This window comes from Periophthalmus magnuspinnatus, chromosome 4 (genome assembly GCF_009829125.3).
Source record: "Periophthalmus magnuspinnatus isolate fPerMag1 chromosome 4, fPerMag1.2.pri, whole genome shotgun sequence".
Classification (NCBI taxonomy): Eukaryota; Metazoa; Chordata; class Actinopteri; order Gobiiformes; family Gobiidae; genus Periophthalmus; species Periophthalmus magnuspinnatus.
Window position 1 is genome coordinate 12225583 of NC_047129.1, and position 23021 is coordinate 12248603.

Here is a 23021-nt window from a genome sequence, read left to right on the forward strand (position 1 = left end):
TAAAAATGGTTTTGTTTCCTAAGAGTAAATGTGTAAAAATGTTGCCGTATTGGGTCTGTGGCTCTGTTAAGACTGCCAGATCTTTACACCATCACTGAGCTCATCTGTGAAACGTGTTATTTTTGGCAGGCTCAAAGATGTGAGAAATTCCACTGACAGCAGTACACCTTTCTGTTGCAGTGACTAATAATACTTGTTTGTTTTAAATAGAGATATTATGGCCCTGTCAAACAAGTGTGCATGTTTCTGGGTTACAGGAGTTGCCTGGTGAGGAAGGCAGTGTGCGGCATGCTGAGGCCACTCCCCCTGGCCCAGGATGAGTGTCAGAGATGGCGCTGCCACCATGGCAACGGTTGCGGGTGGAGGAGGAGGGGGAGGTGGGCCAGCCAGCCTCAATGACCTCGACAACCGCTCGTACCTGCTGCAGATTTACCCCCGGCTAACTGCCCAGTCCTCCGCCTGCTGTTGCCTCACGTGAGTAGACATAATATAAAGGTCACAGGTGATGTTGAGTGAGATTAACACTTGTCTCAATGTTTCTCAGAGTGCAGAAGGACTCCACAGCAGCCTCCGTGATCTCAGACGCTGCCACAGCACTGGGGCTGGACCCCGGGCGCTCTTATGTGTTGGCAGAGGTGAAAGAAAGTGGAGGTGAGGAGTGGATCCTGGAGGCCGGGGATCTGCCGGTACAAAGGGTTCTGCTGTGGCCTCGCAAAGCCCAGGAGAAACATGCTCAAAGTCTGGGCTTCTACTTCTTGTTACAGGTACTGCTCTCCATTAAACATATAGTACTGGGTCAAAACAGGTGTTATTGAGATACATTGTCAAAAGGGTTTCATAAGCCAAACTTTTTTTTTCTTGGAAAAAAACTCAAATTTTGTGTTTAGCCTTCTACTTTGAAAGTCAGGCACCCTAACTTTGATAAAACAGGTCTTGATTTGTCCCACAGGAAAGGAACCATGATGGCACTATTCGATACGTGCACCTCCCGCCACTGTCGAAGGAGCAGCAGGTACAGCAGCTGGCTGCGAGGGGCTTCCTCCCTCCACCACAGGACGATTTTGCAGACCTCTGCAACCTCCCTGTCCTCAATGAGGATACTATATTAAACAATCTCCGCACACGCTTCTACAAAAAAAAGATTTACACCTATGCAGGCAGCATTCTCATCGCCATCAACCCTTTTAAGTTTCTGCCCATCTACAACCCCAAGTATGTTAAGATGTACGAGAACCACCAGCTGGGCAAACTGGAGCCCCATATCTTTGCTATTGCAGATGTAGCATACTATGCCATGCTCAGGAAAAGGGTCAACCAGTGCATTGTGATCTCTGGAGAGAGTGGCTCAGGCAAGACCCAGAGCACCAACTTCCTCATCCACTGCCTGACAGCTCTTAGCCAAAAGGGCTACGCCAGCGGTGTCGAAAGAACCATCCTGGGAGCAGGCCCTGTGCTGGAGGTAAGACATGAACTATACAGTGATATTAAGAGTAAGTCAGATGAAAACTGTTTTAAGGGAGACAATATATGTCTCCCCTCTGAAGTTAAATGCTGTTTAAAGACTGCATCTCTCTGGAAACGGCTTTTTTATTGACTTGTTAGTCAGCAAAAAAGCATGTGTGGTGCACACCAACTTAATTTTCTTACTTTGCACATGTTTGCACATGCTTTAAGAATAATTTAGATAGTATGCTGCACCTTTTTGCACTGGGAGATACAGAATGCTTGATCTTTGTGCGTCAGCAAAGATGCAGGATGCCAAGCAGTACTACAGCCGAACTGATATGGTTAGTTCTGCAAAGTTCCCAATTTCACTTTGTTTACTTGTACCCTTTGTGTTGCATTTTCTTGCTTACCTAAAGTATAAACTACACTATATAAAATTGCTGACACATTCATTGGCAGTTTGACCCTTGCCTCCATGGCCAACACACTTTAACCCCAGTGACTGGGTGATGGGTGATATTAAAGCTCAGTGCCAGATGGAGGTTGACAAATTTCATTTGTTTGCTAGTTTGCATTGCATGTCACTGTCAGACTATGGCTTGCCTCCCTGGATGTGCATCGCTCTGTCAGTTGCGAGCTCTTTCTGACAGTTGAAAGGGTCTATGGAGAGATGGACTGTTTTTCCCCTTCATCAGCAGAGCACCAGTCCCTCCCGTTCAGGCGCCGCCACTTTGTTGTCCAGTCCCTCAATGCATTTTTCCTGCTGACCCATTCCAGAGCTGTGGTTGCAGAGGCAGACATGAGATGCATTTAGCCTTTGGTCAATAGAGGAAGTCTGTCATTAAGTCAAAGTATTCATGTTTTAAAGACATCTCACTATATTCTGCAGTGTATGCAGTTTATGTTACTTACAAATAATTGAGTATTACATTGTGATTCGGGCTTGTGCATTTTGCGGTTTGTACAAATATGGGGGGTTGAACCACAGGGCTCAGTTACATTTTGAGGAGATGAGGTCATTGTTTGTAGTCCTGGCTGCTGGCAGATTCAACCACTGTGACCTGAATCTTGGGTCTTTTACTATGCAATGTGTTTCCTCTTTTTGAAGACTAAAACTTGACATATGAAATAGTCCAATATTTATCCTAACAGTTGGAACAAGCAATAATTAATATGAACTGTATGTCCTATAGTCCTCATCATAAAATACATGTTTGCATTGGCCATGTTTGAAAAGGCCTGCACAGAGCCATGAGCGGTTTACTCATAAACTGGTTTAACTGGTTAATCTGCTTGTTGCGTACTTCTGTGGGAGCTCTTGTTTTCTTTAGAATGGATATTTATAATTATGTTAATTATGACTTTACTTTGTGGAAACACCCAGTTGTACTTAGTAATAGGACAACAGCACATTGAAATATGCTAATGCTTCTATATAGCTGCTATTTCTTAAGCATACTTACTTGTACTGTTTATATACTATGGATCTCCTTAATGCCAGTCCATCTCATATCATTACTGAAAGGAAGTTCCTATCCTCCGGAACTCTTTAACAGGAAGTAACTACAACACAGGAAGTAACCACACTTCTTATAGTTGCTGTGACTTAAGCTTGGAGGGGCGGGGAGAGGCAAGAGCCATATTGTTGCCCAGGAAGTGTAGAGGAGTAGCTGACCATTCTTCATTCTGCTCTAATTGTCAGCCTCATTATTATAAATCTTTCCATTTCGGCTATATTTGGACATTGATGTTTTTGTATGCCTAATTAAATGAATTGGGCACTTGCATGAAAACACTAAGATGATATGAGCTTCAGACTGTTCTCATATATTCAAGGCAGGGTTACCACATAAGCCTTGGTTTTGATGTGGTGCTCCTGTAGACATGGGTGGGGCAGAGTGAAATGGCTACAAACTGGTAAAACTGCACACCACCATCATCTATTACTGGAGCTTGCACATTAAGCTGTAAACCCTGGTGGTCCCTTAGTGTTGTATAGTGACAATAATCCGATTCGAGTCCGATTTTTATACATTTCGGGTTAGGAAAGTAGATACATTGTGTTTATTTTATTCCTAATTTTATCTGGATGTACTATTTTTTTGGTTGAGAACGTTTGGAATTCCATTGTGGAATATACATGTATACTAATGTGGAGATCGCAATATTGAAAAAAATGAATATTACATTTTTTACATTATCTGAAATTTTCTTTGACTTACTATGACAGTTCATCTGAAATGTGCTAAAATTAAAGGTTAATATACGTTTTTATTTGAGCTCTTTGTAATTTTATTTTAGACTCAATTTGATATTCAAAATTTCCATAGTATAACCTATAATCTTAAATGCCACAAGAATAATAAAACAAAAATAATCCCTTCAGATAGATATAAGGCCGTGTCCATGAGTAATCTGACCAGAACTGAAGAAGCGGCTTGGAGGTGCAGTGAAACATCTTCATTCCCACAACTTTTTGTAAAGTTGACAGATGTGAATTTTTCTTTTACTAAGGATCATACATGAACGACTGAGTGATTACACAGACAAAATGAAATAAGTAAAAAGTAATTATTTTTGACTGTATACATGGAGAATACTATTTGTGGTTCAATGATTTAAAACTTAAATTGATGGGTCAAGTAAGTTCACTTGGCTTGTACATCGAGTTGGAAAATAAAAATATTTTACACACAATTTTGAATGTGATGCGAAAGTATGTCGGAGTAAGCCTTTGTGTTTGCTATGGGGTATTTCTAAACAAACTCCAGCCACAATTTCAACCCTCTCCCAGAAGAGCTCTTAAAGCTGTTGTTTTAACTTAAAGAATTCCTTCTTTGTGAACCAAAACCGTTAATTATAGCTTGAGGGGTATAAGTGCAGTTTTAGGATGTGCTGTGTGGTGCCAATTTGGATCGGAGCCATGCATGGAGGAGGACATAACTGTTTCAGTCACTGCCAGTGCCATGTGATCTCACTAAAGCTCCTTCTCTAATTGAGGATAACAACAACAGTTATTATTAGATCACTGAATGCTACAGTTTGAACCAATACTGCAACTACTACAAATTATACTGTCAATTATCTTATTATGGAAAGACTATTCTTCTACTTTTTGGAGTGAATTTTTGGAGTGGTTGTGGTGGTTTGAATGTGGGAAATCTCAGTGGCAGTTGGTGCTTTGAGCCTTTTGAAAGGACTAAAACTGCACTGAGGTGTGAAGTCTCAGGGCCTTGGCAGCGTGCGTGGAAACGGTTAATAAGAGCTGTTTCTATGCTAAAAAAAAGTGCTCATTTTACACTTCTTGATATAAATATTTTTTGAGGAACACATCAGTTCACAGTTCACACTTCGCAGTTTGCAACATTGTTCAGAGAAAGGCAATATATTACTAATAATACTAATACTGTTATATAGGGGTGAACGATGTGCCAAAAAAATGTATATCCCATTTTTGTTGGAGCCAGAACACAATTTAGAATTTTTATTTAAAGTGTAGTATCTATATATTGCCTTTAATAAGTAAAGTAATTTTTATTCTGAATGTTCATATCGCGCGGTCATTGATTAAATCTACTTGTCCCCACTGTTGTCTTTCAGAGCATGAGAAGTACTGACCAATAGCAGGAGGAGGTGACGTAATGTGTTTGAGTGTAGAGCCGCATTAAACAAAATGCTTTTCAATTACTATATCACCAAAATAGCAGATTATTGCAGGGATAAGATCACAATTTGATTTTTATCGATATATCACCACGCCGTATGCTGTTAAGAGTGTCTGTCATGTTTTTATTTTCCCACAAGATTACAGTGTGCAGAGTGTATATAATTTATCCTACCTGGTGACTGGCTGCTTCTGCCTGTTGAGACGTTACAGGTCATAAACGGCACTGGTTTTGAGAAACTCCTTGGTAAATGAGAGGGGTGTTTGTATATTATGGTGTTGAGTTTAATTTACATGTACCGGTACAGTTTGTGTTAGCATAAATATAGTTGAAATTTGATTCCAAAACTGCATAAGTGAGGTGTGAAATGCTTTTTGCAGTGGTTTTAAGGGAAGTGGTATTTTATGAATGATGGCAAATTATTTATGATTAAATTTGGGTGGGCAAACTTGATGATAACACTCCAGATAAAAATAATCAGATTATACTTTTGCAGTTCAACAGAAATGCTTTCAAATGGGTCTTTTCACTGATAGTAGTTTTTTTTGTTTTACAGCATTTATTATAGAATATAATAATAATATACTCAAACTGCAATTTTAATATTATCTTGTAGACAATTTATTGCCCATCTTCATTTAATTACTTAGTGTAAAGTAAATAAGATACTCCTTCAGTGTAAGTCATGTCTGGGTGCTGTATGTTTTGGGTGCAGAGAGGATATTATGATAGCTTTGATATGGAGTAATTTGTTTGCTTTGACATTAATGCACATTTTGTTATAATCCCAACTGAATAAAACATAATCTTCTCACTTTCTGCTCACTCTCACTTTGTTTTGAAGTGGGATGAAGTCTTGTTTCCAAAGCATACCAAGTAGACCACATTTTCTGGTGGTCGTTGCTTTGAAAACCGTTGGATCGCTTCCTCATACCTATTGGCTGCTCCAGCCAATCAGGCGCTGGGCCGATGGGCATGTTTGAATACGAATGATGCTGTGACTTGTTTAGAATTCTCCGTATGGTGTTGCAGACTGCGCTTTGCAGAGTTTTCCCAGGGTTTTAGGCTGCAGAGCTTGCTGAGGGGGAGAACTGGGACAGAAATGGTGAATTTGGCATCGTTGTTATTGCATTTGGAGCTTTTCATTTTTAATTCCTTTTGGGAAAAGATTTTGCACTAAGCACATGGGGAGAACAATGATGAAGTGTATGAGACATGTTTTAGTAAGGAGGGCCTTTGTCTGAGCAAGCCCTGTGTTGGTTGAAAACTTTTTGGTCATTAAAACACAATAAAATACACGTGGTCCAAAATCTAATGTATTTCCTTATTTGGTATCTGTTTGTTGCTGTGGAGTAATTTTAATGCATTGTACAAATTGGATGAAGGGTAATGAAAGGCTTTGAAGAATTTTCATTGGCACAGCGACAAAACTGAAACTAGGTCAACAGTTGTAGAGGAATCCCAATGGCAGCCTTGAGGCGGGTGTGTGAAGTTGTGCCCCCTAACTGTCTCTAATCAGGACTAACAGCACTGTATCAAATTCAGCCTGCGACTGCCTGCACTCACACAATACAGTGCCTATTTAACATTCACTGAGTCAACTTCCCCTGTGGTGTCCTTTTGTTTGTCGATGTATCGGTGGTGCTGTAACCATGTGAGCGTGTGCATCAAGGAGCAAACAGAGCACTGCTGTATCAACGATTACTGGAGGTTTGCTTTGCCCAAGGCCAATATGCTCCATCCTTTTTATTCATCTGATGATTAAATGTGTAGGCCTGTCATTACAACCATTTTTGAAGCACTATAGATTGCTACAGAGTTATTCTGTGATAAGCAATAATATTGAAACACATTTATACCACTAACACAAGATCAAGAATACAAGATAATCCCAGTAAAAAGGTGTTTAAATGTACAGAATCATTAAAAGGCATGAGCACCAACAAACAAAAAAAATTCCCATAGAATCCTTTACATCCCAAATCTTTTCATATTACAACAAACATTTCAAAAATCTCCCCACTTGTGCAAATAAAATGTACATACTATAAATACTGAGCCCCAAATATGTTAAGCTATCATTTATTGAACAATAAAGCCTAGACATGCGCACAAACAGAAAGTTATATTTGTCAAAGTTTTGTGTATTTATAAAGCTCCTGTTCCAGACTTTCTAACTTGTACATGGTTTCTCTTCCTCTGCATCACACTCAAGCACACATTCTCACAAGAGAATGAAGCAAAGAGACTCGAGTAAAGAGAAGGGGGGGGACAGGGAGATTGATGAGCACTTTACTTTGCAAGCCACAAGGGACATGAAATTCTCTGTGCCTTTATCAGAACCATTTGCTCTATTTAAAATGTAAACGTCATGTTCACGCTACTAATACATTTTTTCATTTTCTGAGGTCAAAATTAAAAGGACACATTTTTGTTCTTGTTCTAACATGCATGCACACTTTTGTGGTTATATTTGTGTTAAGCAATGCATCGTTTCCTGTTTTTGTTGTAATAAGGTAATGTAACACAAAAAACTGTGTGGGATTCTCTTAAACTATATGTTTTCTTCTTTATGTCAGGCTTTTGGAAACGCCAAGACTGCCCACAACAACAACTCCAGCCGTTTTGGTAAATTCATCCAAGTGAATTACCTGGAGAGTGGTGTTGTCAGAGGGTGAGTAAACACTGTAATGTTTTTATTTAATAACAGGGATTATCCTTTAGATAACAGTGGCCTTTTTCATAGTCATGTGATTCCTCCTTCTGTAGACGTACTGAAACTTTAACAGCACTCATGACCTTCCTGTTTCTTAGCCCCCTGAGAGCATCAGACTTTGGTTAGCACTGTCACTACACTGTTCTCTCATAAAGATGCTGGTGGGTTACTGGTCAATCTCTTAAAGGGGAATATTGAGGGGTAACCTTACTCACGTCATACAATACTTGGCATCAGCTGGTGTTTTTTTAATGATGTTCAAACCTGATTATCCCATAATGGCATCTGGGCCCATTGTGTTCTATTAGGTTACTTACTCTAAGTGGGTTTGAGATCCAATTAGGAAAGTTGGCATATTGTTACATGCCTCCTGATTTATTTCAAGTTTACCATTTTTGAGCTGCAGGGTGCCACTGGTTTTATGATTATGATTTTATCAGTGTGTTTATCTTTAATAAATTGGGTAATACACATATACTCTTTGCAGGAAATTTTGCCTGACACACCAAGAACAACTGTATGAAAATTTAAAATAAGGGAGTTACAGTATGAAACGTCTCTAGTTACATATTTGGTTAAGAGTTTAGAGTAGAGTAGGAGACCAATAATGAATAAACTACTGTTATTAAACACTTAAAGATTGTAATAGGACAATAATAATGGCACTAAAGCCTTGTCAGGCTTTTGTGTGTTTCTGCATAGACTCTGACCACAATATTGTACACTAATATTGAATTGTGATAATATTGTCACTTCCGTAATACCAATCTCGCGTCAAACCATTGAGAGGGTGTGGCAGACTGAGAGTTTTGTCATCAGTACTGGTATTCTAGCTCCACTGGGCTATGAAGCAGCTCATTCATGAACACTACACAGCAACAGTACATTCAATGTAAAATGAACAGGCCAGTCCAACTTACAGCAGTCTAGATATTTGTCTCAAGATTTGGGCTTGTCTTTAGAGAAACCCCTGTAGCAGTGTTTTTTCAGCAGTTCTCTATTCTTGGTATGTCACAAGGACCAGCGTCATTGTTGTTTATGACAACTGATACAAAACGATACTGGCTAACTTGTAGAGTCTGATTTGGAAACCTTATTGATGCTGTGGCTGTGTGGACTTAGTAAAGCACTCTCTGCCATATAATTTGCAGGAATAAGCTAAAACATTTTATAAACATTTTATTGAACTTAATATCCTGTGCTGCATTTGAATGTCTGTATGTGAAGTCCCTTTTCTTTAACACACACCTCGCTACATCTCTTTTAAGTGATTCCTGAGTATTGATCGTAGCCTCCTCCCCCTCTCTCCTTTGTGTCTCTAGGGCTGTGGTAGAAAAGTATCTTCTGGAGAAGTCACGTCTAGTCTCCAGAGAGAAGAATGAGAGGTGAGCAGCAACAGCTGATGTCATGACCTTTGACCTGCTGATCTCTTTAACCAAAATTTTGTTTTCTCTGAGCATTCAATTATGAAATAATATTCTGACTACAAACATTTAAGTTACCAAGTGGATATTTTCTGTGTTTTTCTGAAGGAATCAACAAAGAACAATAGAATCACACACACTTCCTAAATGTAAAACTAAATGAAAAGAGCTTTACAGGAATGCTGACATATTTTGTATTTTGTTTAGCATTCACACAGCTTTGTATAAATATATTAGTTATTTAGTTTCACGTCTACTCTTTTAATAGTACCTTCTTCGTCACTCAGAAATAAAACTCTGGAAATTACATCAAGCACTTGGTTCCTTAGTCATCAAGGTTTCCTGTTTAGGTTCTGGTGGAAAATGTACTTACCTTCCAAAAATGTGGGCGTATTCTTGGGCCTGCTCCTGTAGTCTGAGCACAGCATTGCCAATACATCTTCTGTGTCTAGCCACTGAGTAAGCGCATATGATGTCATTGTTTGCACATGATAAACCTGGAAACTCATTACGCCAGTCGATTTTTACAATACCGCTCTTTTGCAGGTTTTTCTACCTGCCACATAAGGCATGAGTGGAAAACCAATGATTGAATGATTGATTTTAATAAAAGCAAGACAGACAAATATTTGTCCTGTTGAATATATTTAACAAACTATAATAATTTAACTAGTAAATATAGCTCTTTTAAAGAGCTGCTAAGCCTAACTTTATTCATGCTAAGGCTCCTCACTACAGCAAAACACAGTAAAAAGAGTAGATACATTATGGACTACAGGGAATAATATCATTTTACACATTGAGCCAATGTCCACATCCAAGCACCATATGTGTATTCATTTTGAAGATATTTTTAAATAACTAAAAATTTGTGTGTTTTAGTGTTTTGTTTTGTTTTTTCTCAGGAATTACCATGTATTTTACTACCTGCTGTTGGGCGCTTCAGAGGCGGAGAGAAAAGAGTTTAAATTGTTGCCTCCTGAAGAATACTTCTACCTCAAACAGGTAACGTTTTCTCTTTAAAAACAAGTCACTACCCTTTTAAATATTCTTTGTTTTTGTAATTTCACCTAAAAGATAATTCAAGCTACTAGTTGGAGGTTTCTTTCCTAGGTTCATTCATATATAGCTTGCTGATGATTTTTTTTTTTTTTTCTTTTGTAAAATGGTATATTTATTATTAACTTCATTATTAACTTTTTTCCAGCAAAACTTTAAGATTGAAGATGAGGAGGACTTGCGACATGACTTTGAACGACTTCAACAGGCAATGGAGATGGTGGGGTTTCTTCCGCCCACCAAGAAGCAGTGAGTGGTCGCTATGTTATTGCTTTGCTTAGAAATTTCCACAGTAGGGCCTTAAACGTATCTATCTCCATGGAGGCAAGCAGGTGTTGCCACCACGTGAACAGATCAGATCTTTGGATAGGCAAGTCCGGCTGTAGTAGAAATAAAAACATGAATTCATTTGAATAAATGCAATGTTGGATAAGATTAATACCATCCTGTGGAATATTCAAGGCAAGGTATAGCATCTCCATGGAGACGAGCAGACACACCACTAGAAAACTTACTTGCACCTTGAAGGTTAAAAATAATCCTGGTTAAAGAGGGAAATAGTACACGCCAAACAACAAAACCTTCATGCTATGTGCTATTGTATCTGTGGCGACACTTTCTTATGCATCTGTTCAGCCAGGGTGTCTTTGAACATAGTGTGAGCAGATGACACGCCTGACGAGGATCCCGCTCTTTTCTGTCTCATGTATCTTATGACTATATTGTTGTCACAGAATCTTCTCCGTTCTGTCGGCCATTTTATATCTGGGAAATGTGACCTACATAAGGAAGTCGAACGGCCGGGAAGAGGGTCTGGAAGTGGGGCCTCCGGAGGTGCTGGCTACCCTCTCTGATCTCCTCAAGGTGATGCACAAGTCCTTGGTGCCTGTGTCTGTATTGAGTTGAAAGCATTAATCCTTTTTGATTTTCTTAGGTCAAGGAGGAATTGCTGGTTGAGGCACTCACCAAGAGGAAAACAGTCACAGTCAATGATAAGTTGATCCTCTCCTACAGCCATTCAGAGGTAATTAATTTAATTAACAATACATACATCTATTTTTACCATTCAACTTCCTTAAATATATGTGAAGAGCATCCATTTTCAGCTCTTATATAATTCAAATATAACATGTGTTTGGATTTTGTTTCAGGCTATCACTGCCAAAGACTCTATGGCCAAGTCTTTGTACAGTGCCCTGTTTGACTGGATTGTTCTTCGCATCAATCATGCTCTGCTCAACAAGAAAGACATGGAGGAATCTGTCCCGGTAAGTTACCTCATAGCGAGTTGCAAACAATACAACAGAATTAAGACCTCTCAAACTGTTATGTCATTTTATTTATTTTTTTACTCTTCCTTAGTGCTTATCCATTGGCGTCTTGGACATTTTTGGCTTTGAGGACTTTGAGAACAACAGTTTTGAACAGTTTTGTATCAACTATGCAAATGAACAGCTGCAGTATTACTTCAATCATCACATCTTCAATCTGGAGCAGGTTACAATGGGTTTTGTTTATTTGTTCATTTATTTCTCATACAAAGTTGTACCAAATTGTCTCATGGCATTCTCTGTTGTTTATAAAAGTGACTTTCAAAATTGTGACCCCATCTGAACAATTCATATTTTTGGCATGGGAACAACCGTGTAATTCCTGGAAATGAATACAAGTATTTTTTCAGTTCAGTCATTATCTAAGCAATTCCCAGTAGATTCATATTTATATATAGGGCTGCACTGCTCATGTGGTTGAGGGCAGAGTTTAGAGGAGTTTTTTTTTTTTTTCTTGAGTTACCGGTAAATGGTGACATTTTTATATAAGTCTTTTCCACCTTCAAGGCACCAGTCACCCACTCACACATTCATACACCAGTGTACACAGACACTAGGCGAGAGGTGGATAAACTGTCTTGGCTAAGGACACAACGACAGCATTCACCTGTGGGAGCTGGAACCACTCCACCAACCTGTGGGTCAGTGGATTTGACCGCTTGACCAATGATTTCCATGTGGAGAAAGCAACTATGTGATCAATCTATATGTTATCCATAAATTGTCATATCACCCAGCCAAATTTCTACAGTACTCAGGCAGATTTTAGGAGCACTTTGCTAAATAATATATCTTGTATGATTCAGGAGGAGTACCAAGCAGAGGGCATCACCTGGCACAACATCGACTACACAGACAACGTGGGCTGTATTCACCTCATCAGTAAGAAGCCCACTGGCCTGCTTTACTTGCTGGACGAGGAGAGCAAGTACGAATACTACATTTAGACAAATTTTCCCTCTGCAAACATATCTTGTATTCATACGTTTTTGTGTTTCAGCTTTCCACATGCCACAGAAGAAACATTACTAGCCAAATTTAAGCAGCAGCATCAGGGGAACAAGTACTTTGTGCCCACACCAGTTATGGAACCAGCTTTTGTCATTCAACACTTTGCTGGAAGAGTAAAATATAAAATAAAGGTGGCACAATTATTACTATTTATTGTGTTGGCAAAGTTCATGTTGGGTACTAAATGATTTTTGTCTCATGGCAGGACTTCCGAGAAAAGAACACAGATCATATGCGGCCAGACATTGTGGCCTTGTTGAGGAGCAGTGATCGTTCTTATGTCCGTCAGCTCATTGGGATGGACCCCGTGGCGATGTTTCGTTGGGGGATTCTGCGTGCCACTATCAGAGCCCTCGCTGCTTTCAATGAAGCTGGCCGTGCCTGGGCTGCAAAGACTTCAGGTACACAGTGCACTTGACAACTAACAACTAATAGGTTGGGTTCATGTGACATCACAACTTTCAAATCTCTAGTTTAAAATTGAGCTGGACAGGTCTGAAATTTATAGTGGAACTTACTGTTTAATTGCAGACGTCCTGGTTTATGTGAATATCTCTGCAGTTACCGGACTTATCTAAGTAAACCAAAAACTACAGCAGAATTTTGCTTCCCGTCTGTCGCTATAAATAAACATAAGTGAATTTTTTTTTTTCACAGTAGCTACAGAAATCTGTGTCATTATGCAACCCCTATAACATGATTGTTGTCAGTTGAAAGAACTTGGCAAGATGGAGCCAATTCCAAATAATGACAAGATTCAATAGTAAATACAACTATCACCATACAATTCTAGTACCTGAACATAACCTAATTGTATTTAACTTCAGTCTTGGTTCTAAAAAATGTCTTCGTTTTTATTTTAGGCATTGTCCGACCTGCATCCAGAACTCCTCTAGGGGAGCTCCAGCGATCTAATACTCCAATTGAACGAATGTACAAGTAAGCGATGTGTGTGTGATTTGATACATGGGTCATTTCTGTTTTCCCTGGATTTCCAAGGTTTGCCTTGTAGAGTGAAGTGTGTTGGTTTACTAACTACTGCTTGTTAAGAGTATATTATTGCTTTTATATTCTAATGGGAGTTAGATGGGAGACTTCAATCTTTACTTGTGTTTTTAGTGCAGTGAGGCGGGACAATTCTTTTCAGATACAAAGCCAGATAAAATTAGTTCCACCTTTCCTCATTTTGGTCCTGCACTTTCCCTCTCCACTTTTTGGTGACCCCAGTGTGTGTGGTTTCTCCTCTTCCTCTCCCCTTCACAGACGAGCTTCTATGCTCGATTTTTGCTTTGATCACTCTGAGGAGCGCCCTCTAGAGGCCTTTGAGGACATCTTTGCTAGCTATGAGAATAAGAAGTAAGTACTCCAAATTGGTGGTCAAATGAAGAACATGAACAAAAGGGACCAGGCAGAAGAAAAATGTATAGACAAAGTTAAGACTCTGTGAAAATAATAATGCAACATATTTTTGAAAGAAAAATTACAATGTGCTACCTTGAAATTTTATTTTAGTCATCAGTGTCAGAATGATTAGTTTTACTTTTTAAATGTAGAGGAATATATTACATAAGCACCAATATACTTTTTATGTGTATCAACACATTATCAACTGGATGCAAGATGCTCATCTGGATGCAAAATACACATTTTAAATGCACCAGTGAAGCTCATCCCAAAACATATACAAACTTTTTCTTGTGCTTCTTCCATATGCAGCACCGTACATGTTTTTTTTTTCTTACAAATTACAAAGAAAAGAAATATTTTCTTCTGTTTGGCCTCTGAGTTTCATTTTTAACCAGGGTAAGTACAGACAAAATTGCATGAGCTAGCAATGAGACCAAAAAGTCTCCCAATTAACCTCACTGAATCTATGTCAGACATAATACCAGTCCAAAATCAGGCAAAATAATAAAAATGACACAAATAACAGCTTACAGTCTCACAGCCGATAACTGGCCCAGCATGGAAAGTGACAGCCAATGACACTCTGCATGTTAACTACCTCCACGGTGGGGACAAGTGTGTGAATACGTCTCTGTCAAGCCCCAGTTGCTTCCTCTGTACTTGTATGTTTTCGGTTCTTGGTGGGATAAAGCAGCATGGTTGGGTGGTCACATGTGTCTTGTGGCTTATCTAATATAAACATGAAAAGTCTGAGAGAGGGTTTCTGGGTAATTCTTCACGGTTGAGTGAAGTAAGAAAGCCTTTTGATAGTAGACCCCCAACTATCTTGCAGTATGTGTTTGTTTGTATTATAACAATGTTGGTGGTGGTTTTTTCTGAGGTTCTAGACTACAACACATAACAATTTACGACTTCCTCACTCCTTAGTTTTTTTTGTATTAAAATGAATCAACTATGTGCCCCCCCTCCCTTCTGCTCCTGGTCCACTCCCCCACTCCTGCCCACTTTGTATGTGGTTCACTCAGAGACATGCATGCACAGATCATCAGCTCCATTAAGAACTTGCAGCTGGATGCTGAGGACCCTCGAAAGCTGCTGCAGTCCTGGGGTCGCCTCCGTTTCCCCCGGCACGTTCTTCAGTGAGTCTGCAGTCAGACTTATATCAGCGTTTCTGACTGGTTTCGACCAAAACCACTCCCAATGCTTCTCATTTCAACCAGTCCATTGCTTTATATTATCACATATTCACTAGATATTGCATTATAAGCTAGCTAGTTCTATTGTTGTAATGCTCTGAATACTTTTACAGTCTGCTGCTTGAGCATTACTATTAGAGGTGCACTGTGTTACTTTTCTAGTGGATGGTCCTCCACCTGTTTGTCTATATTGACATGTTTTTGTTTTTCTGAATACATTCCACAATATGGCATTAAACTCGCCTATTTTTACCATTATTCAGTAATTCAATCCCCCAAAAATATGCATTCTACTGTTTGCCACTCCACAGCTCTGAACTGTAACTTCACATAAAGTTTACTGCCATATGCCATAAGCAAAGCATTAACAACTCCATGGAGACAAGCGGGTACCGGTAGTTAACCGTCCACAAGAGCAGTTATGCAGAGTATGTTTTAGTGTATTGGGCATGTACATCATCTTACACATAAAAATTACAGACAGTAGTTTTTCAGCATGTCTCTTATTTTTTCCAGTCTGTTGGAGAATAATCTGTTATAGATATAGAAACCTTGATTAGTTAGCTTTGAAGCATGTCTTGCAGATCTGTGTGGTCATATCAACTTGTTAGACTGCAGCATCACTCTCCATCTTTACTCTAATGTCTGTACTTACTCTACATCAGCTCTGAGCCCCTCACAGGTGTATTCACTGACTGACAACGCATGAAGACCACTCCTGTCTATACTAACCAGGATTCACTTCCGCCGTTCACAAAATAAGTAATAATGATTAGCATCTTGGATACTTACTTTTATTTTGCATTTTTGCAGGAAGAACAAAAACACCAAACAGAAGCAAGTAATTCCCAAGGTAAGTTTAATTCAAGTTTTCTTCAATTAAAGTTTAACACTTTATCATCATCACCTTTTATCACTTTTTTCAGAGATTGTTGGATTCTCGGTCTCTGAAGTTCATTGTTGGTCTGACACTACATGATCGCACTACCAAATCTCTCCTTCATTTGAACAAAAAGAAGAAGCCTCCCAGTATCAGTGCCCAGTTTCAGGTATTGCTATTGCATTATGAATACTAGAGAATTTAATACTTTTATTTTTAGTTAATGCTTTGTTTATTTTCCAGGCATCTTTGACAAAACTTTTAGAGACTTTGAACAGAGCAGAGCCATACTTTATCCGTTGTATTCGCTCCAATGCAGAAAAGGTAAAGTGGTCTACTGAAGTGGTGTATTGAATATGTACCTGAAATGGAATATATTTGTGGAGTTAAGATAAGTAATAAATGTGTGTGTGTATATATATATATATATATATATATATATATATATATATATATATATATATATATATATATATATATATATATATATATATATATATATATATATATATATATATATATATATATATATATATATATATATATATATATATATATATATATATATGACTTATACATATGATTTATACATACAGAAAGAGATGTATCTAGATGAAACCTTAGTGGTACAGCAGCTCCGATACACAGGAATGCTGGAGACCGTTCGAATCCGAAGGTCAGGTTATGGAGCCAAGTATACATTCCAGGTATGAGAGTGTTTGTTAAAAACAAGTCTGTTTCTGAACATGTTAATATTGGCATTTCTTCTCTTTTTTTATGAAGGAGTTCTTTACCCAGTTCAGAGTTTTGTTGCCCAAGAATGCCACAGAATCAAAAGAAGTAATTTCTGCTCTGCTTGAGAAAATGGGTCTGGATCCCACCACCTACCAGATTGGAAAAACTAAGGTTTAGTATTACATCTGATGACATTTTATAGTCAATTTAATCTTAATTTAATTTAATCCCTTATTAACTGTACATACATGTAAATCTCTGAATAGGTGTTTTTGAAAGAGCTGGAACGACAACAACTTCAGGATACACTCCACAAAGAAGTTATGCGAAAGATCATCTTCCTCCAACGCTGGGTCAAAGCCCGACTGCAGAGGAAAGCGTTTCTAGACATGAGACATGCAGCTGTTGTAATACAGGTGATCCAGGGTTAAATACCACTTTATATATTCTGCTCAGAGGGATTTTTTTTTTTTTTTTACAGCCTTTTTTCTTTATTTTTTTTATCAGCGCTCTTGGCGCAGGTACTGTGAGGAGGAGCAGAGGCGACGTGCTGCCATTGTTATTCAGGCTTTGTGGAGGGGGCACCTACAGAGGAAAGCGTACAATCTCCAGAAGAAAGGTGCAACTAAAATACAAGCGCTCGTCAGGGGTCACTCTGCACGCAGGAGGTAAATCTTATAGCTTTAGTGCATTTTTATGTAGTTAGTTTATTATTTCATTTTACAGATTTACCAGTAGGTACACACTTGTCATAGTTTGGTCCTGTTTTGAGCCCAGTTTATTCCTGATGTAGTCTTAATTTGGTCCTGTTCTTGTGCTGCTTTAGTTCTAGTCTGGTCCAGTTTTAGTTCCAGGTTTAGTTCCAGGTTTAGTCCCAGTTTGATCCCAAATTAGAGGGATATATATGAATGCACCTTTTTAGAGGTTCATTGATGTCAGCATCAACAACATACCAATAATGAAATCTCAAGTGACACTTATAATAGTTCTCAAAGCTTTATGAAACTTTCTCAAGTCATAGAAGGTCATTTAGTTTGCTTTAGTAGACAGTTTTCAATAATTGCATTTGTACTTTAGGTGCCAATCCATGCGTGAGGAAAAACGCAAAAAGGAGGAAGAGGAGAGAGAAGCACAGAGAAGACTGGAGGAAGAAGAGCAAAGGAGGAGAGAGGAGGAGGAGAGGAGGAGGTTAGAAGAAGAGGAGAGGAGGAAAGCTACTGAGGAGGAGGCACACAAAAGAGCAGAAGAAGAGCTTGCCAGAAGAATCCAGGCCGCAGAGGAAGAGGCTCGGAAAAAGCTTGAGGAAGAGAAGGAAAGATCAGAGCCTCAAACCAGAGAGGATCCAGATATAGAGCTAGTCACTGAGGAGACACTAGATGAGACACAGGACTTGCCAGAGGAGGTGGAGGATGGAGAGATTACAACAGGCTTACAGGACGAAGAGCAAATGGAAATCAAAGGTACAGAAGCTGAGGCCGGACCCCAGCAGCCGGGCAAAGGAGACAATGAAGAGAATTTGAACAAGTTAACACTAGAAGATACAACATTCTCCACTCTACTCCATCCCCTCCCTCAAATGGCTCCAACAGACACTGCTCACTTACCTACTAATACTGAAAATGCACAAGGGAAATTTCCTGACAGAAACCATTCAGCAATTCAGGAAAAGAGAGAGAAGAGGAGAAGAAGGGGACTTGAGCATAATCGTAGGGAGACAGAACGAGCAGCTGCCTCCTCTTCACCACCCACCAATAAGGATCAGTCTACAGCTCCAAAGGTCAAAACTCCAGAGACTTCTAAGCTCAGAGAGAGAGCTGACAGCAAAGAGATAGACCAGTATACGTTTGTGGTGCAGAAAATTAAAGACGACAAAGGTGGTAAGAGAGAGGAAAAAACTTCACCTCCACAGGCTCCTCCTGTTCGTCCCTCTACGTTACTCCTACAATGCCTTGATCATGACAAAAATGAGCTAGGTGAAAGTGCTGGAGCAGTTAACCTGCAGCGTCGGCCTGGGGCAATAAAAGAGAAACCTGAGAAATGGAAAGGTAGAAGAAGTGATGACTATGACACTGTTACCCCTCCAGCAGGAAGAAATGGGGCTTTGAAAAGGCAGTTGTAAGTTTTCTTGTCTTTTTATTTGTCATTTAAATAGATTACAAATGTGAATTATTTAATCAGTAAAATCATGCATTTAATTCATTTTCTTAGAGGGAACAGTAGCCCATAAAGTCATAATATCCAGTCTAACTGTGTTTACAGAATGGAATCCGCATCTTCGTCTGTTGACAGCTTATCTCCAAGTTCAGAGGGGGCTGGAGCGTTGTCTCCGCGTGAGGTAATAATCTTTAAAATTAGTGAAACATTTCACCTTTGACTCAATACAATTAAAGCTTTTTTAAACTTTTGTTTTTATAGTTTACTCACACAGACAGCCACACAGAACGTTCATTGGGAGGTTCGTTTAGATGGCGACCTCAGGATTCGGGTCACCAGGATCCATTCCAGTCCATCCCATCCACACCTGACAGGTAATGCTCTAGATTGCCCCAGGGTGAAGTAGTGGCCGGTGATGACAAATTAAAATCAGAATTGTTCTTAGATTTTGAGTGGAGGTCTTGATTGCTTTGATTATGTGGTCTTCAGGTCTGGAGGCTTCCTCAGCAAGATTCTGAAGAAACGACCTCAGAAAGAAGTCCAGACTCCAGATGATGGAGAGATCACACCTAGTTTCAGTGAGAAGTCATGTGGAGGAGAAGGTAAACAAATTATTAATATGAAACAGAATTTTACTGCCCAGAAATTGTAATTGATTCAAACATAAAAATGCTCCTGGTCTGTCAGTTTTTGGTGATAAAACATTAACTCTGCACTTACACTAGCCTACAGCTCAGTTGCTGAAGTGCACTTCCAGCACAGACCTTGAACTGAGATGTGAAAAGAAAACACATGTGTATTCCCTATTATTATTCCCAGGACTGGGATAATCTAACAGTTTGTTTTCTGTGCAAACACTGACTTGTGCTGATCCTCACATGGTTCCATTCCACCACTGTTCAATAACGAATCTCTTTTTAACATCAGGATATTCAGCTCGCCCTCTTGCTCAGCCCTATGGGGAACGCTCAGGTAAAGCTTTAGGTCGCAATCCCACCATAAAAATTAGCCGTGCCACAAGAGTGTCTGAGCAATGGAACGCCTCTTTGGACCGAGAAATCACAAATGCTAATGAACTGCGCCACCTGGATGAATTTTTAGGCAATCAGGTATTTTCCTCAGTTGCTCTAATGTAATTTTCTTTCAACAACAAACATTAAACATGACCCGTTTCCACTATAGGTAAACGACTTCCGCTCTAGAGGGAAATCTCTTTCGGCCACTGAAGCCATCTTTGTAACGGCTACAATGCAGTTCAGAGAGACCATCAAAGCCATGTATTCCCTCTCGGTGAGTATCTTTTGGAACAAGATTAGATTCAGAGATTTCTGTATGTTCTTATCTTTCATTCCCCTCCAGAAACCCACGATTGGTTACAAGGACCTGATGACAAGCTACAAAAACAAAGTGTTTCACCTGGCGGATGACAAGCAAAAGGCGGAGGTGCAGCTGGTGGTGAACCTGTTCCAGTCGGTGCTAGATGGGTTTATTAGAGGAGAGATGAAGAAGGAGGAGGCAGAGCCAGTCAAGGTGATTCCCCACCTCCATGCACACAGATGAACGCTGCCATTGTGTCCATGGGCAAGATACTTAATTCACCTCACCCTCAGTATACTAGTGTATAAATAAATGTGTGTGAATGGGTGGATATAGAGCTTTGAGTTCCTGGAATGTAAAAATGTGCTATATAAATGTGACTAATTGCTATTTTACAATTGGTAATTTCTGTTTTCTATTTTAGCCAAAAGCAAGAAAAAAACGGCGGAAAAAGGACAAAAGTGTAAGTGCAAAGAAAAAAATAATTTGTCCTGTTTTATTTTATTTCTTTTGTATTTGGTTGTAAAGTAATTTTGTCTGTTTATCAGATGGAGAGCCCCTTGGATCATGTTTTCGTAAACTATCAGGTCAGCATTATGCAGTCATGTGACCAGTGCACTTCATACATCTGGGGCATGGAGAAAGCCTATATGTGCAGCAGTGAGTTTACATACATCTCTGTTTATAAGAGACTTTTATGATGCGTGCATTATACAGCATTATTAACTGTTTTCATTTGGTTCATTTCTGACAGGTTGTAAAATGGTATGCCACAAAAAGTGTCTCAACAAAATAGTCACTGACTGCTACACGTTCTGTGCCAAAAGGGTGTGTAGGTGCAACTTTAATCTGTTGATTTGTAATTGTTGTTACTAGCGACTTGTGGTTTATTCTTAGGGGGATGAGGAGTCTGGTGGTCTACACTTTGGCGTCCATGTGGGGCATCTGGTGAACGATAAAAGCCCTGTGCCGATGGTGTTGGAGATGATGCTGGAGCATGTGGAAATGCATGGTCTTTACACAGAAGGCATCTACCGCAAATCAGGGTCTGCCAATCGAATGAAAGAGCTGCACCAGCGACTTGAAACAGGTGACCTTTTTGACCTTATGTGAGCATTGAGTTTACTTTTTTTTTCAGATGCAGGCCAGAGGCCAATATACTGTATTGTTCAAAATAATAGCAGTACAATGTGACTAACCAGAATAATCCAGGTTTTTAGTATATTTTTATTTCTACATGGCAAACAAGTTACCAGTAGGTGCAGTAGATTCTCAGAAAACAAACAAGACCCAGCATTCATGATATGCACGATCTTAAGGCTGTGCCACTGGGCAACTAGTTGAAAGGGGTGTGTTTAAAAAATAGCAGTGTGGCATCCAATCAGTGAGGTTATCAATTTTATGAAAAAAACAGGTGTGAATCAGGTGGCACCAATTTAAGGATGAAGCCAGCACTTGTTGAACATGCATTTGAGAAAAATGGGTCGTTCAAGACATTGTTCAGAAGAACGGCGTACTTTGATTAAAAAGTTGATTGGAGAGGGGAAAACCTATAAAGAGGTGCAAAAAATTATAGGCTGTTCAGCTAAAAGGATCTCCAATGCCTTAAAATGGAGAGCAAAACCAGAGAGATGTGGAAGAAAACGAAAGACAACCATCAAAATGGATCAAAGAATAATCAGAATGGCAAAGGCTCAGCCAATGATCAGCTCCAGGATGATCAAAGACAGTCTGGAGTTACCTGTAAGTGCTGTGACAGTTAGAAGACGTCTGTGTGAAGCTAATCTATTTTCAAGAGTCCCCCGCAAAGTTCTTCTGTTAAAAAAAGGCATGTGGAAAAGCGGTTACAATTTGCCAAAGAGCACATCAGCTGGCCTAAAGAGAAATGGAGGAACATTTTGTGGACTGATGAGAGTAAAATTGTTCTTTTTGGGTCCAATGGCCACCGACAGTGTGTGAGATGACCCCCAAACTCTGAATTCAAGCCACAGTACACAGTGAAGACAATGAAGCATGATGGTGCAAGCATTATGATATGGGCAGGTTTCTCCTACTACGGTGTTGGGCCAATTTATCACATACCAGGGATCATGGATCAGTTTGCATATGTCAGAATACTTGAAGAGGTCTTGTTGCCTTATGCTGAAGATGAAATGGGTGTTTCAACAAGACAATGACCCCAGACACACAAGTAAACGAGCAAAGTCTTGGTTCCAAACCAACAAAATTAATGTTATGGCGTGGCCAGCCCAATCCCCGGACCTTAATCCAATCGAGAACTTGTGGGGTGATGTAAAAAATGCTTTTTATGAAGCAAAACCAAGAAATGTAAATAAATTGTAGAATGTTGTTAAAGAATCATGGAGTGGAATAACAGCTGAAAGGTGCCACAAGTCGGTTGACTCCGTGCCACACAGATGTGAAGCAGTTATAAAAAACTATTTTCATACAACTAAATGTTAGTTTAGTGATTCACAGGATTGCTAAATCCTACAAACAAAAATGTTTCTACTGAATAATTTTGAGTTTGTACAATCAACGGCAGACAGTGCTATTTTTTTGAACACACCCCTTTCAACTAGTTGCCCAGTGGCAATATAAAAAACCTGGGTTATTCTAGTTATTCACATTGTACTGCTATTATTTTGAACAAGACTGTAACTTTATGGGAGATTTACTG

General features: G+C 39.3%; 1 protein-coding gene across 11 annotated transcripts in view; it reads left to right on the forward strand.

Annotated features, from left to right (window-relative positions):
• LOC117370261 (unconventional myosin-IXb) overlaps nucleotides 1-23021 on the forward strand; it is a 40244-nt gene that overhangs the window by 13222 nt on the left and 4001 nt on the right. For 3 of the 11 annotated variants that reach the window (XM_055221077.1, XM_055221078.1, XM_055221084.1), the window contains exons 2-35: nucleotides 258-474; nucleotides 545-764; nucleotides 950-1459; nucleotides 7691-7785; nucleotides 9150-9212; nucleotides 10157-10256; nucleotides 10459-10559; nucleotides 11045-11174; nucleotides 11245-11334; nucleotides 11462-11578; nucleotides 11673-11807; nucleotides 12448-12569; nucleotides 12642-12783; nucleotides 12858-13053; nucleotides 13516-13591; nucleotides 13916-14008; nucleotides 15085-15198; nucleotides 16069-16108; nucleotides 16182-16304; nucleotides 16379-16459; nucleotides 16732-16842; nucleotides 16919-17041; nucleotides 17137-17286; nucleotides 17378-17538; nucleotides 17948-18985; nucleotides 19130-19205; nucleotides 19286-19398; nucleotides 19514-19626; nucleotides 19952-20133; nucleotides 20207-20554; nucleotides 20766-20804; nucleotides 20890-21001; nucleotides 21096-21169; nucleotides 21239-21431. In XM_055221077.1, coding sequence (XP_055077052.1) covers nucleotides 317-474; nucleotides 545-764; nucleotides 950-1459; nucleotides 7691-7785; nucleotides 9150-9212; nucleotides 10157-10256; nucleotides 10459-10559; nucleotides 11045-11174; nucleotides 11245-11334; nucleotides 11462-11578; nucleotides 11673-11807; nucleotides 12448-12569; nucleotides 12642-12783; nucleotides 12858-13053; nucleotides 13516-13591; nucleotides 13916-14008; nucleotides 15085-15198; nucleotides 16069-16108; nucleotides 16182-16304; nucleotides 16379-16459; nucleotides 16732-16842; nucleotides 16919-17041; nucleotides 17137-17286; nucleotides 17378-17538; nucleotides 17948-18985; nucleotides 19130-19205; nucleotides 19286-19398; nucleotides 19514-19626; nucleotides 19952-20133; nucleotides 20207-20554; nucleotides 20766-20804; nucleotides 20890-21001; nucleotides 21096-21169; nucleotides 21239-21431 — 5539 coding nt within the window. In that variant the 5' untranslated portion in view covers nucleotides 258-316. The remainder of the gene's footprint in view (nucleotides 1-257; nucleotides 475-544; nucleotides 765-949; nucleotides 1460-7690; nucleotides 7786-9149; nucleotides 9213-10156; nucleotides 10257-10458; nucleotides 10560-11044; nucleotides 11175-11244; nucleotides 11335-11461; nucleotides 11579-11672; nucleotides 11808-12447; nucleotides 12570-12641; nucleotides 12784-12857; nucleotides 13054-13515; nucleotides 13592-13915; nucleotides 14009-15084; nucleotides 15199-16068; nucleotides 16109-16181; nucleotides 16305-16378; nucleotides 16460-16731; nucleotides 16843-16918; nucleotides 17042-17136; nucleotides 17287-17377; nucleotides 17539-17947; nucleotides 18986-19129; nucleotides 19206-19285; nucleotides 19399-19513; nucleotides 19627-19951; nucleotides 20134-20206; nucleotides 20555-20765; nucleotides 20805-20889; nucleotides 21002-21095; nucleotides 21170-21238; nucleotides 21432-23021) is intronic. The other 8 variants (XM_033965654.2, XM_055221085.1, XM_055221086.1 and 5 more) reach the window with 7 other exon arrangements.